Source organism: Athene cunicularia (genome assembly GCF_003259725.1).
Source record: "Athene cunicularia isolate RWA chromosome 20 unlocalized genomic scaffold, athCun1 chr20_part1, whole genome shotgun sequence".
In the NCBI taxonomy this organism is placed as follows: domain Eukaryota; kingdom Metazoa; phylum Chordata; class Aves; order Strigiformes; family Strigidae; genus Athene; species Athene cunicularia.
In genome coordinates, this window is record NW_020799125.1 from 13,202,676 (window position 1) to 13,216,805 (window position 14,130).

The 14,130-nt window shown below is 53.7% G+C and overlaps 1 protein-coding gene across 1 annotated transcript in view; it reads right to left on the reverse strand.

The window, feature by feature from the left end:
* Positions 1 to 13,903, reverse strand: part of NECAB3 (N-terminal EF-hand calcium binding protein 3) — a 28,812-nt gene extending 14,909 nt beyond the window's left edge. The window contains exons 1-5 of the mRNA XM_026862054.1: positions 13,719 to 13,903; positions 8,915 to 8,939; positions 7,754 to 7,862; positions 887 to 912; positions 461 to 558 (exon numbers count right to left, since the gene is read on the reverse strand). Coding sequence (XP_026717855.1) covers positions 461 to 558; positions 887 to 912; positions 7,754 to 7,862; positions 8,915 to 8,939; positions 13,719 to 13,811 — 351 coding nt within the window. The 5' untranslated portion in view covers positions 13,812 to 13,903. The remainder of the gene's footprint in view (positions 1 to 460; positions 559 to 886; positions 913 to 7,753; positions 7,863 to 8,914; positions 8,940 to 13,718) is intronic.
* Positions 13,904 to 14,130: the final 227 nt, after the last annotated feature.

A 14,130-nucleotide genomic window follows, 5' to 3' on the forward strand; every position in this document is an offset into this window, starting at 1 on the left:
TGACCCCTCTCCCACAGCCAATTTTGTTGCTGTGAGCACAGACTGTGCTGAGCACAAGCTGCTGAGGTCAGTCCAGAGCAGGCTCCACCCTGGAGTCCCTCATTTCAGGTCACACTCTTTGTGGAAAAGACCTTGCTTTGGCTCAGGGATGCAGCACAAAGACTATCAGTGATGCTCCCAGAAACAGTGGCCCCAGGTAGGACCCTGCAAGCAGTCTGCAAGGAGCTGTTGAAACAACTGTAGCCAGAGCCCCATGAGGAAGAAGACATCTCCAGAGCACAAAAGCTGTCACTGCACACGGAGACAACTGAAGCACACACAGGCAACCCCGTGGATATGGGAGGAATCATATTTTCTGCCTCTGACACCCCAGTTTAACGCTAAGCAAGCAGCTAAAATCACCACAGCTTTCTCTTACACACCCACCTGTCCCACCACCCTCCCATGGCCCCATCCTTACCAGCTTGGTTTTGTCCATGGCTGCCAGAACCGCAGAGTTGAGGGCTTCCAGGGCAGAAAGCACATTCTTGTATTCCCCGAGATATGCTGAGAAATAATCTGAAGCAGGACAGAAGATCGTGGTGAGCTTCCTGAGTGCCTCCACCTCTGCCTGACCTGCACCTGGTGCTTCCCATACACAGCCCAGTGCTGCAAGGCTATCCAGAGCCATGATCCCTCCCAGACTGAAGAGTCCTCTGCTATCCCCAGGGACAGAATGTCCCATCCTCTTGGGAAAAGCACGGATGCCCTCTGTGCTGGGATTCAGGCACGGGAACTGTCAATGGCACTTGACTGCCCAGTCCTGCCCAGGTTAGACATGCACAAAGCCCCACCACAGACCCTCAAGAGAAGAAGCCCTCCAAGGCAGGGATATCACCCTACTTACCGCACAATTTCTCTGTGTCCACATTACTGCAAGAAACAGAAAAACAAATTCTTGTTAGATGGTAGGGCTGGTTGTGAAGAAAACAGTTGTGGTGAGAAGGGTCTTGAGGGCTTGTTTTGAGCCCCCAGTGGATTTACTGATCCTCCCACGTACTCCCAAAAGCTGGATTAGAAGAACAAAAAGCTGCTCAAGTTTAGAGCCAGCTGCTCAGGAGCTATGCCCAGCACCTGCAGCACCCAGGCAGGGCTGCAGAGCATCACCTCTGCTTCAGGGGCTGAAGGAGCAAGCAAAGCTGCTCCACCAACATCTATTGGAGCTGCAGTGTGCTGTGGAAGTGTCTGTGAGAGCATGATGGGGCCAGGAGAGAGGTCAAGGGGGGACAGACAGTGTTCCATGTCCCTGGACTGGCCAGCTGGGTTGGCAGCCCCATTTCTGTGCCCCGGAGCTGACGAGTCCCAGAAGCTGCTTCTTCAAGCCAACCTCTTCCCCCAAAGGTGTGAAGCGTTCAGCCAGTGCTCCCTCCTCATATTTCCTGACCTCAGCCCAGGTCCTTCCTCATGGCTGCCCCATGGCACCAGGCCCCCTTCTCTCCCATCTGTCCCACAGGAGACCCTGGCTGCTCCTCCTCCTCCTCCCCCAGGCCTTCAGAGCCTGGTGATGTGGGGCTGCCTTCAGGCTCCCAGGGCAGGGGGTTGTCTGGCTTCACAGCCCCTGAGAGGGGTTGTTCCTGCTGTGAAGGCCTTAACTCAGGGAGCTGCATCCAAAAATCTGGAGGCAGGGGCCAACCTCCCGCCCCTTTTCGGTAACAGAGAGCACAGCCCTGGATAATCAATGCTGGTGTCCCTGCAGGGCTTAGCCAGGTCCCTCCTGCTGCTAATAAAGGTGCTGCTGGGGTGGAGAGGGAGGAGGAAACATCCAGAAACAGCCACATTTTTGGGAAGGGATGTCAAGCAGAACCATTCGTTCACATGAAGCTGTCAGACATGCTCAGGTGGCCAGAGCCAAAGAGGCAGAGCTGCTTGCAATGCCTGGCACCACCTGCAGAGCCTGCAGGGAAAAGCCCCAGGATATTGTGTATTCAAATCAGCCTCTGCTCAAGAAATTCTGCTGTTTCAAAATCCCTTAAATGATTACAACCATTTTTAATCCTGATTGTGAAGGTGGAAGAGAGCACAGAAGAGTTTGTGTTTAAGTGCTGTCACACATGGAGGAACCAGTGATACCTGGAGTTTACTGGGCTCCAAGCACAAGGACTGCTGGAGTGCCACTGCCCAGGGGAAGTCAAACCACAGCTGCATCACCCTGTCCCCCCTCTGACACTGCTCACGGGGCAAAGAGACAAAAACACCTGAGGTAAAATTAGAGGAAAGTGTGTAAAGTATCCAAAATGCCATGCCAGGAACAGGTGTAATAATTCAAGCAAAATCTTTCTACAGCTTTTCCCCCAGATGACAAAGGCTGGTTTCTGTGTCTCTCTTTCTGCTGGGCTTCCACTTTGTGTACTTTAGTAACAGGCAGTGCTTCAAATCATGAAAATATTTTGGTGCAAGACGTCATCACAGACCCGCAGCACTGGGACTGAAGACCCCTCTGTTTAGCTAATTACATCAGGCGCCGCCTTAGGCCACGGAGACAGGCAGTTTTAGGATGTGATTTGGCTCATCTATTTTAAACACCTACCGCAGGAGCTGATTAAGGCAGGGCTCTGGCGCACTGTCCTGGAACTGCAGATAGTTTTTAAAGTGGATTAAAAAAATAGTGTTTCCCTTGAGACGCAATACAGATAATCAGCAAAACCACAGCCCCTTCTTCTGCCAACTCCACTCCATCAAACTTTGCTGATCCCATCTCTGAGCAGCTCCATGAATCCAACCACAGCCCTGCTAGATAGAGTGACTGGGGTTTGAAGCATAAATTTGAATTGGAAAAATTTTTTGCTCTTCCTTAATTTTTCCACTTATTTCTGAAAGTTTCCTGGAGCCTGCAGAGCCACTGCTGCTGCACTGCCACAAGAGACTTGGCACTGCAGCATCCGCAGCACTGCCTGTTAGACCTGTGCCCCAGAGTCGTAACTGCAACCACTGGTTCCTAGCCAAGAGGTGGGTAAAAATCACAAAAGAAGGACAGAGACATGAGACAACAAAATACACAGTGAAACATCTAATGCACACGTTACCCAGGCATTTGCATCTGTCCCCAGCAAGAACCTGGGGCTGGGACTGGTTGCACCAGCAAGAAGGGGCCACCAGCTCAACCCACTGCCCAGTTCCCCACCTCAGCTCTAGCAAGCAGACGTCTGTGTGACAAGGAGCTATGACCAACACCAACCCTACAGCTTCTAAGGAGAGACCAGAGATTATTTCTATCTATATTGTCTGTTTTCTTCTTAAAAATAAATGATAACTAATCAATCACTGAACAGTTAAACACTGAACCAATTGCCAGGATCCTGTGGCAAACACCAGCCCGTGGAAGCTGTCCCATGGAAGATCTGCTCCCTTCCCAGCGCAGCCTGATCCGTCAGCAACCCTGCGCAGACACCTCTTCCCACCTCCTGCATCCTGTGGCAGCCCTCAGGCCACAGTTAGTGGCAGGGCAGAGCACAGCAAACAAATCACGAGGCCAGTGGCACCATTTTCATGCTACTAGAAGCTATTTCGCACCAGAAACCAGGAGGAGCTTACGTGAAGAACGTGCACGTCAAACCCCAATGCATTCTGCAGGGCTGCAAGGGGGCAGCAGGCTTTGCTCTGCTCCACTCTCTGCCATCCCTTCTCCCTCTCCAAGAGAAGAGCCAGTCTCTGTCTCCAAAGCACTCATCCTGAGACTCTCCACATTTCCACATAGCTGTATTTTGACTGTGCTCAAACCACTGATTAACTGTAATTAAGCTTGAACTGATGATGAAGGATCTTGTCATCATTATGCTGTCGGGATTTTGTGAGAGTGCGCCTGGAATTTATGCGAGAAAACAGCAATCAGCTTCAGCAAAGCAGATGGGATTTTTTTTATTTTTATCATGCTGGGAACCTTTGCTACTATCACAGGTCTGGTTTCCAAACCTTTCTGGTGTAACCCAGAGTGCTTCAGTCACTCTCCATTATTCAGAGACTGGTAGATGCTGTGGCTCCAAGTCTCTGACTAGAGAGGGAAGTTCACACAAGTCCCTTCTTCCACAGAACCAGTCTTGAAGTTATTTCCACTGAGAGTTTTTAAAAAACACCAAGTCAGCACTCCTACTTCTTTCACTTGTAACTCAAGGTCAGAGACACAGGCTTTGGGAAATCTGTACCCAATTCCTGCCACCACCATTTGACTGCTCTCATGCAAAGGAGGATTTTCTAGACCTTATTTTTCTAAATTTTCCCAACAGATGCAGGACAGAAAGACACACGAGGTCCATGCAATGCTTCCCTGGGCAGGTTTCACAGTCCCCTGCAAAGAGCAGTGGGCATGCGACCCATGCAACACTACAACATCCAGTCCAAAGCCCTTTGTAACCAACTCTCCATTAAGTTGTCCCTGTGAGACCCTGAGATCTGCTGCCACCCCACCTGGCTGAGCTGCAGATGGACACAGCTGCTCAGAGAGCAAACCACATTTCCCAAGATGCTTCTGCAGCAATGGAGATTTCCTTCCCTTCAAAAACACCTGTCTCTTCTCACCCCTGCATTTTCATCCAATGAAATGCCCTTTTCCAGGAAGGTGAATCTTTCTGTTCTGTGCCAGCGCCAGAGCTGGTGTGGAGCTTCTTGACAAGCTACACGAAATGGCAGACAGAGCTGTTGTACCAAATGGCAATAAAGAGTTGAATTTGGTTCCAATTGATTTTTTTTAATGTCAAAGAATTAGGGCAAGGAGATACTTTAAAGCCAAAATGGAACAATTTTCAGAAACTCAAAACAAAAAAAAGCCATGTGGGGAAGTATAAAATCTGAACAGAGGTGCCTGATGCACAGACCACAGCATCCCACCTGAGAGCCGGGTGGATGGGAGGTGGAGTGAAGATCAGAGAGGAAGGACAGGGAGAAAAGGAGAGTGTGGCACCATGGGCTCTCTGGAAGGAGAACAAGTAACATAGAAGACCTCTGAAATATTCATCTTCCCAGATGTCAGCTTTGGGAGTCAGGGGAGCAGCTGCAGGTTCGCAGTGATGGGTGAGGGTCAGGGTGTGTCTGCGCTCCGTTACCCAGACACAGAGTGCCTGGTATAAAGGTCTATGTTACTGCCTCTCCTTGGGTCAGGCTGGCACTGACAAAGAAACACACGTTTCAGCCCAGACCCGATGAACACAGCACCCTTGTGGCCAAATCCACCCACCAGATTAAGGGTGAAACTTTTCCATCACCAGAAAAGCTATGGGACATGAAAGAAGCATGGCAGATATGTTTGTAGACTTTGTAGATGCTTCACAGCTTTTTAATACTTCCATGTACTACCTCAGGTCATAACTCTTGAATCTGGCACAAAATTTCAGCCACCTCTCAAAAATATTAAGTTCCTGCAAGTGCAAGGCAAGCAGGCAGCCCAGAGGAGATGGGCTGTCCAGCCCTCCTGGCGAGGGGACAGCAGGGCACCAGCACAGCCCTTACAAGACACCAGATGTTGTACAAAGGATCAAGTCCCCCTGCAAACCTCAAAAACAAATGCCAGAAGGTCCAGCTCTACATGCAGAGCCACAGAGACCTCTACAAGGCCCAGTATGCTGAACACTCCTTGATCTCTGTCACCTGCTGCTGTGAAGTGGGCAAGCAGTCCCCAGGCAGCCCTGGCGGACAGTCGGGGTCCTGCCTCCCTGGGGACATGCCAGTCTCTCCAAGTCCCTTGTCCCAGCAGACACACAGCTCTGGGACAGGATCAGAGCGCTGGGGCAGACCAGCGCTGCCCCATGTTGTTTGCAGGGGGCAGGATGCTGCTCACCAGACAAGCTGAACGTGAGACTCCCTCTCTGGGAGACCCCACCTCCTCCTCCTCCTCCATGAGCTGGGGATGAAGCTGAAGAAATGTAAGAAATGTACAGTTCCCTGCTGCCCCCTCTCATGTCCTGTCCCACATGGACCATGACCCAGTCAGGGACAGAAACAAGAACTACACCTGGAATGGCCTCAGGGCTGGACTTACCCTTCTGCTCTTGCGGAAATGGGAGCTGCCTCGAAGGGCTGGAGCGATGGTGTCTCCTATACTTGCTTGAAGTCACTGAACACAGGAATATGGGAACCAGCTCTGTCCGCAGGGTCCCTTCTGCTCTTCATGTCAGAAAGAGATCAAAGACCTAACGGTCATGCCTGGCTAACAGATGTCACTAGCTTAATGCTGCAACTGCCACGTTGTCATAGCTACCGCACTGTCATTATGGGTAACGAGTTGGAGAGAGCACTGCTGCAGCCGTGCCCGGCTCTGACAGCCCACTCGCTTCGGTCAGTCCTGTTTGTCTGCTCTAGACAGATGGAAGAAGCCCGACCTAAAACCAGGAGATCTTCACTGTTCAGCCAAGGGCACAGTTGAAACTCTGCTTTGCTGCAACCCATGTTTTCCAGCGGCATTGTATGGGGGATGGCTCCAAGGCCACCCCAAAATGGAGTGAGAGGAAAGGAGCATTTGCAGATGAAAGCTCACTGCTAACTCCCTGGGATCACAGCCCAAAGAGACATCTCCTGCTGACTACATCCAATGAGCCCAGCTGGCAGGACAGGCAGCTACAGGCAGCCAGGCTTAAAAGCGGATGGCAACACACCAGCCCACTTCTCTGCCCCACCACCCACCACTGGCCGGAGTCAGTCACCATTTCCCCAGGACTGGGTGGATGATGGGGGGACTTGCAGCCAGGGACTGCTGGGGATCTGCTGTCAGGGGCTCGGTGGTGTTCAGGGGCTGTCTGCATCAGGGCAGGGCACAGGCCCTATGTGCTGCTGCTCTGGCTCCTGCAAAGCCCTGGGACCAGCGTAGGCAGCTAAGGGTGCTCTGAGTTACCTCTCCCCGGCGGGGACCTGCTCAGACACTGCCCTGGCCAAAGGCATCAGAGAGGCACGGGAGATGCTTCCTGAGGTGCTGGGGAAGTGGCACAAGCCAGAGATGAGCCTGCCGTCCAAGACGAGCCTACTGCCCGAGACTGGGAGGAAGCTGCAGCCACCTTCTCCCCCAGCAGCACCTCTGCATTTGACCAGGCGGCCCCAAGACATGCCATTCATCAACACCCAGGTTCTCCCAAGGCCAAGAGATGCTCGTTCACAGCACCCGGGAGGGCAGAGGGACCCCAGCAATGCCACGCTGATATCTGAAAGACTGGAATGAGAAACCCAGCCAAGCCCAACAGACGACTCTAGATAGCACCAATCAAGAGAAGACCAAGGCTAAGTGCAATTACTTCTCCTGTTCTTTGGGGGTTTCTTTTTTTAAAAGTAGCTGGCCTAAATTCACAGTTACACTCCTAAGTCCCATTTCTGGTGGAAAGCAGCTCTTATGTAAGTGAAAAGCAGTTCCTTGTGTCAGCAGTGGCAAAGTCTGCAACTTTGCACAGTCTGTGCATCGTCCTCACACCACCACATGCTCCTCCTGCAGACACAACCTGCTCTACAGAACGTATATTTCTGGAATACATTTTTCAAACTAACATAATGTAATTTTAAATGGATGCTTGCTTTTACGGAACTACAGTAAATCTGGTAACTGTTCTCAAAATGTCTGGCTTCTCTCATCACTAATGCTCATAGCCAGTGTTCAATGGGGTTTAACATCTGTGTGTTACAAGAGGTAGGTTTATCTCACCCTGACTATTTATCACACCCGCCTCCAAATGTCCTCCATCTACAGTCAAGCAGTTTTATATTCTCCTTCATCTCCCCTCCTCTGTGCCACCACAGTACTTACTCTGAATGACGCCTGTCAATGCCACTGAACAACTCCCACAGCTCCTCCGAGCTCAGGATCCCATCAGCGAAATAGTTCTTGAACTCCTCAAATGACAGCTTCCCATCATCTGCATTTAAATAAAAGGGAAGAATAATTATATATCTGCAGAAAGAAGCACACAGGCCCCAGCAATCCTCCCAGCAGCCTCTCTACCAGGAGCGTGGGACGGTTGGGCGTGTTGTGCATGATAATTAGAGCAGATATCTCATTGAAAGCATGTCCCACCAGTCCCCATCAAAAACCCAGCAGTGCCGGCAAGCAGGGACACTGCTGCTGGAATTTCAGGTGGGGATTGCAGCCCCTTCCAAAAGGTCCCATGCAACATGTTCAGAAACGCATGCAGACACTCTGTACTTAGACGACTGTCCAAGATGACTGTCTAAGCACAGAGCCCATTACAAACACCATGAAGACAGCATCAGGTTTTTATGGAAAGAAAATCTCTCCATTGACTCAAGAGCTTTTTTCTTCCCGTCTGTGGAGGACTTCAGCTCCTGGGCTGCATTTTGATCTGCAACAAAAGCAGCTCCTAGAGCCTGCAAGCTAATGTGAAGGAAAAGAGCCCAAGACGGGGTGGGAAGGCTCCAAAAAACAACTTTGCACTTCTTGGTTTATGGGTGCCAGATTAAAAACTGAGGGGCAGAGCTTAACTCTCAAATGCCAGGGGCTCCTCTGGGCATCCAGGAACAGGGCCACTCAACCAAGGGCACCTGTAAAACCCTAGAATGAGCGCAGAGACTGAATCAATCATGCAAGAGATGGAGCAGAAGCCTGATGGCCCCTGGGCTGCCTGCTGCACAGCCTTCCCTTCTCGCTGCTAGCAGTGCAGAGGAGAGGTTGTGAGCATGAAGGCAGGAGAGGGTTTGGAAGCGGTTCTGTCCTGCATGGTACATGGGCATTGAACAGGGGGAGCTCACTTCCCCAGCCCCTGGCCAGGCCCTTTGCCTCTAGAGCCTCTTTCTCCAGACAAAGAAGAAAAGCATTTTTCCTGCAGCAGAGAGCTGCTTGCCTTTATCCTCCTTCACTTGTTCAGCCAAACCTCCCAGCAGGGACAGGCTATGCTGCTTCGCCCAGACCCAGGCAGGGAGGGGGAGGCAGCAGCAGGAACAAAACACTCACCATTCTTGTCGGCTCGTCGGAAAATCTGCAAGAGAAAATACAACAGGGTTTAGCAAGGCAGCAGGGAGAGCAGCATGGCTGAGCGCCGAGGCAGGCAGCACCCAGCACTGACACCATGGGAAAACTACCTCCCGGAGCCCGGGGGAGCCGTGAAGAAACCCCTGCTGGCAGGGCTGCACAGGCCAGTGCTGCAGAGGCTGCTCTGGGGAAATTCCCCTTTTCAAATTCTCAAAATCATTTCTTGCCTCCAATGTGCAAAGATCTTGGCACAGCCGCTGCCACCCAAGCAAGTCCAGCATTCACACCAAGCATCTTTTAGAGAACACAGAGAGAGATGAAGTAGAAAGGGCTTCACTACACCCTTGTGATGGAAAGTGTTTAATTTTTCAGACCCTTTAAATGAAAGAACATTAAGCATCAAACCACTCCATAACGGGAGCACTTTGTGCATCACCACTGACACTTCAACTGTCTGTATTGAGGAGCAGCTCTTGTCCTGCACTTTGTCATGACCCTTCACAACAAACCTTCCTGCAACACCTCGACAAGCACATACACTGTAATTAATAATTAATGAATTAATTTGTAACTAATTCTGCCACAGAGCACAGCTGGAGAGCTGCTCCAATTCAGGGTCTCAACCCAGATTCCCAACCACAAGGCTTCTTATCCTCGCCTGGCTCCTCTTCCATCAATAATTGTCAGAAGGCCTAGGGCTGACTCCAGTGAGAAACAGAATCATTTCCAAAGCCTGGGAACATCTTGCAAGACCAAACAGTGCAAGGTTTTGGCCAGCACATCCTTATGGAACCAATTACAGAAAGTTGTGTGTGGCAACTTTCTTCTTTATCATCCTGGTTGATGAAGAAATCTGAAGGTGTGAAGAAAGATCAGAAATAAAAAAGGGCAAGAAAAGGGGAAAGCAAACTTTGTTATATTCTTTTTCACACACCTGCAAAGCAGAGACTGCTGACATAACCACCCCCAGACAAGCTCTGCTCCCTGACACAGGAAGATGTGTTGCAGCCAGCTGCCCCCTCTGCCCCCAGCTCCCTTCTGCACTGCTGACAGCTTTGCTGTGTTTTGAGGGCACAAGCCCATATCTACTACTGAAATGTCTCTGAAAAATCACTTTGAGGTAATCAGCTGCCCAGAGAAACCTCTGCTGCTCACTCCTGAGGAAGCCGCTGGCTTGCAAGTAGGTAGAGGCTTTTCTGAGGCCAGTCCCATCAGGAGCTTCCTGATCCTTCCCCGTGACCAAAATCAGGAGCAGGGACACCTCCTTGGAGGATGCTCTTATGAGCAACACCAGCTCCTCCTGACCCGAGCCACTGCAGGGAATAGAGGCTGACCTGAGCTGACCAGTGTTAGGTAACCGTCCCTCTGCACGCGGCCAGGCTGCCTCCCTTGCAGGAAAGCAGGAGGGTGCACTCTGAACACCCCGTAGGACTCACTCGAGGCATTTGGGTGCTCGACCACTACCACCTGCGACAGGAACCCGCAGCTCCCGCATGCTAGGGCTTTCTCTGGGTTTTAAAGCAAAACTTTCTTCAGGCTAAAGGGTTCGCTTGTGCATCAGGGGTCTCACAGCTGCAGGTTTACGTGTGCTGGGGCTCCCTAGATGCTGGGGCAGCCGGGCCTGCGGGCAGGGGCAGCACCAGGGGGTCCCACATGCCCATGCCACCCTGCTGCCTCCCTGCCTTGGGCAGCCGCTTTTCATCAAGGCAAAAGCTTAATCCTGCAGAGCCCTCTGTCTCTGGAGGGACACATGGCTCATGCAACGACATTTCTCTGACTCTAGATGTCACTGAGGCCAGCTAGCTCATCCCAAAGACAGTCACCTGTCACCCAGGCACTTCACAAACGCAGACTCAAGAGAGGCCAAACATTTCCCACTCACAGGCTGGCCCTTCTCCTCTGGGTCTGACTGTGGGCTAAGAGGGAGAGCACAATTTCCAGAGGGGATCCTATGGGGCTGAGAAGGTCTCTAATCTATGGTGAGCCCATCCTGGATTCAGCATGAATCTCAGCAAACAGCTGACGCTTCTGCCTCACACACGGGAGCCTCTGCTCCAGGGGTGCATTAGAAAAGCACTGCCAGTGCACACACAACAGCTGCCTGAAGCTCAAAATAAACAAAAGTGGTGCAAGAAGCAGAGCTGTGAGAGCCCTGGAGGTGAGGCCCCATCTGCTCCACATCCCCCAGGGACAGCAGGGCTCCTCACCACCTCCAGCAAGCCTGTCCTCAGCCGACCCCAGCTGCAGAGGGGTCCCTTGGTGTGCCAGGAAACACTGATGGCTCCTGTGTGCAAGGCTGGATCCAACTCCAGCCAAGCAAAAATAGTGCAGAGCCACTTCCACGCTCCACGGGGTGACTCCTGGCCGCCCTGGGGCAATTCCCAGCCCCACCTGGGGCGTAGGCACATGCATGGCAATGACAGGTAAGTGCTGCTCCTGGTGAAAGAGCCCAGTGCGGACAGCAACCCCCGGACAAAGCCAGGGAAAAGCAATGCAAAGCCAGGCTGGGAATAGGATCAGCTCTGCATCGGCTGCTGGAGAGGCCCTACAGGCTTGCAGTCTCAGAAACACAGGGACACTGCCTGAATCCCAAGACATTTCCCTCAGCCCCCAGCTCCTGCTTGGGTCCAAGCAGCTGCAGCCACACCCAGTGCCTTTATTTGGGGATGAACCTCCACACATCCCAAGAAGGAGGGACATTATAGGGCTTCCCCTGCCTACAGGGGTGGAAGGAACTGTGGCTGCTGGACACGCAGCCAGGAACACGCCAGCTGCTGGGGAGGGCACAGCCACCCCGGGGACACTGTGCCCACCGACCCACCGCAGGCTAATGTGGGCTGCGGCCAGGCGCCGGCGATAAACGACGGGCTGTCCAAGCAGCTTTTCTGAACCTCTTGTACACCGACTGGGGAGTAAGCAACCCTCGAGTGCCAGCTTGGGGGATGAATCTCACAGAGGCTTGAGACGTCTGCACAGAGAAACAGCTGTGATGGCAGCACTGCAGTTAGTACCGTGCCTGCAGCGAAGCGTCTTAGGCAAAGCCCTCCTCCTCCTCACCTCTCCCGAAGGCAGGCGATCTGCGGACGGCAGCTCCAGCCCCGGGGGAAGCACTGGCTGCCACCCGGGATCTGTGGTGGACAGCCCTGCCTTTCTGCTGCCCAAGGAGCAGTCTGGGATCCTGCCCCACTGCGGTGGGGAGCAGCTCGCCCTGACAAGCCTTGGGGGGCAGCTGGAGACCAGCCAACTGCCCAGACCCAAAAGGGGAGATATTAAACTTACCCTGCCAATCTCCAGAGCAAAGGGAGCCATAGGGAAAAGGAAGGGAAGCCGCCAGAACCCGGAAAGCAGCCGCTACTGCTGTTAACACTTCCCATTTTAATTGGCTTAATGATGCCCTGAGGGATAGATGTGGGATTCAGTGGCTGCCCCGAGGAGCTGAGCTGGAACACAGCTGTCACCACCAACCCCCCTCCAGCCCATCTTCCATCAGCCAAGTAATTAGTGTGGTTAATGATGCTGTCTGGAGAGCCTTCCAGTCTGAAATCCCTCCTCATCAGGAGAGAGACCCTGACCCCTGGCTGGAAGCTGGGGGGTACCACTGCGGACAGGAGAGCTGCACCTTCCAGCTGCTCCCTGGTGAAGAGGTCTCCCAGGCGGAGGATCAGACCAGGCATTGCATTCGCCTTCCCAAAGTGCTGCCCAAGATCTCCTGCTACCCTCCTCCAGGATGAACTGGGACACACGGGTGGCACTGCCCAAACTGGGATAAGACAGAAACAACAGCTGGCACCACCCTAAGCTGTCCAGATGCCAGGGCACCACACCAACCCTTACCCTTAACTCTTGCTTGCTTTCTCCTCTCCAGTCCCTGCAGCAGGGCAGGGAATGAAAGAGCTGGTGGTCTACCAGGGAGATTTGGGTGCTGCCCATCCGACCCAGGCACCCTATAGCTCACAAAAGACAGCCAGGAACTGGGGACTTGAGCCCCTCTGATGTGCTCCAGCAGTGGAGGTGGGCTTTGACCCAAACTGCGCTGCTTGCCCTGGGAGATGGCCAGGCATGCAGCTGCCTGTCCAACCTGCCAGGTGCCACAGGAGGAGGGGCACTGCCTCCCCCAGAGCCCCAGCTCCAGGGTGCACAGCTCCCTCTCAACAAGAGCACCCTCACCACAGGGCTTGAGGGGACACAGTGTGATGGGAAGCACTGTGCCAGGACCTGTCTTGTGAAAACAAAGACAGCCACTATCCACACCTTCAACTCCCCCAAGCCACCCATAGCCACCGGGGTGCCTCGCCGACCTCCAACCTGCACAAAGAGCATCTTCCTCCACAACTCCTGGTGCGTTAGGAGCAGGCTGGGACGGGGGCTGCAGCGGGCAACAGACACACTCTGCCTGTGGGATCCCACGGCTTTTAACAGCTACATGGTACCTTCTGCAGTTTTCCTGCCAGACACACACAGCTCCCGCTCCAGAAGTCACGACAGCCAGCTCTTGATAAGAAGCGGGCTATTTCTAGCCACTCAGAGGCCCATAATTCAGAAAAAAGATACAACACTAAGTATTATTTAAAACATCACAACCCACGCCTGGATTCACAGCTTCGGGCACAGCAAAGCCGCAGGGCCCACTCACTTATATCTTGGGCTTGGCTCCTCGGCCAGGGCAGGCGGGAAAGGGCCTCACCCTGACACCTACATGTGCAGCCCCGCCACGGCTCCCCGCGAGAAGGCACCGCGGCCCGCCCGGCCCCGGGGGTGGGACAGGAGCTCGCCCCGCGGTACTCACGTCGTGGAAGATGGGGAGAGGCTGGCGGCGGGGCGCGGGGCCGCGGTCGGCTGAGAGCAGACACACGGCCAGCAGCTCGGCGCACGCCATCATGGCCCCGCCGGGCGCGGGCGCTGCGGTGCCGGAGGGAGCGGTGCGGTGCCCCGCAGCACGCTGCCGCAGGGCGCGGTGCCGTAGGGCGCAGCACCCCGCAGTACGGTGCCGTAGGGCACGGTACGGTGCCGTAGGGCGCGCACCGCGGAGCCGAACTCAGAGTCCCAGCGGCTCCGCAGCCGCCAGGCAATTTTGCCTCCGCTGTGGGCCCGCCCCCGCGGCGATCCGGTTGGCCGCGGCCAGTGATTGGCACCGCAGGGCCGCGCCTGTCGTTGGCGGAGGGGAGAGGGGCGGGGCGGTGGCGGGGGCTGCCGTGACC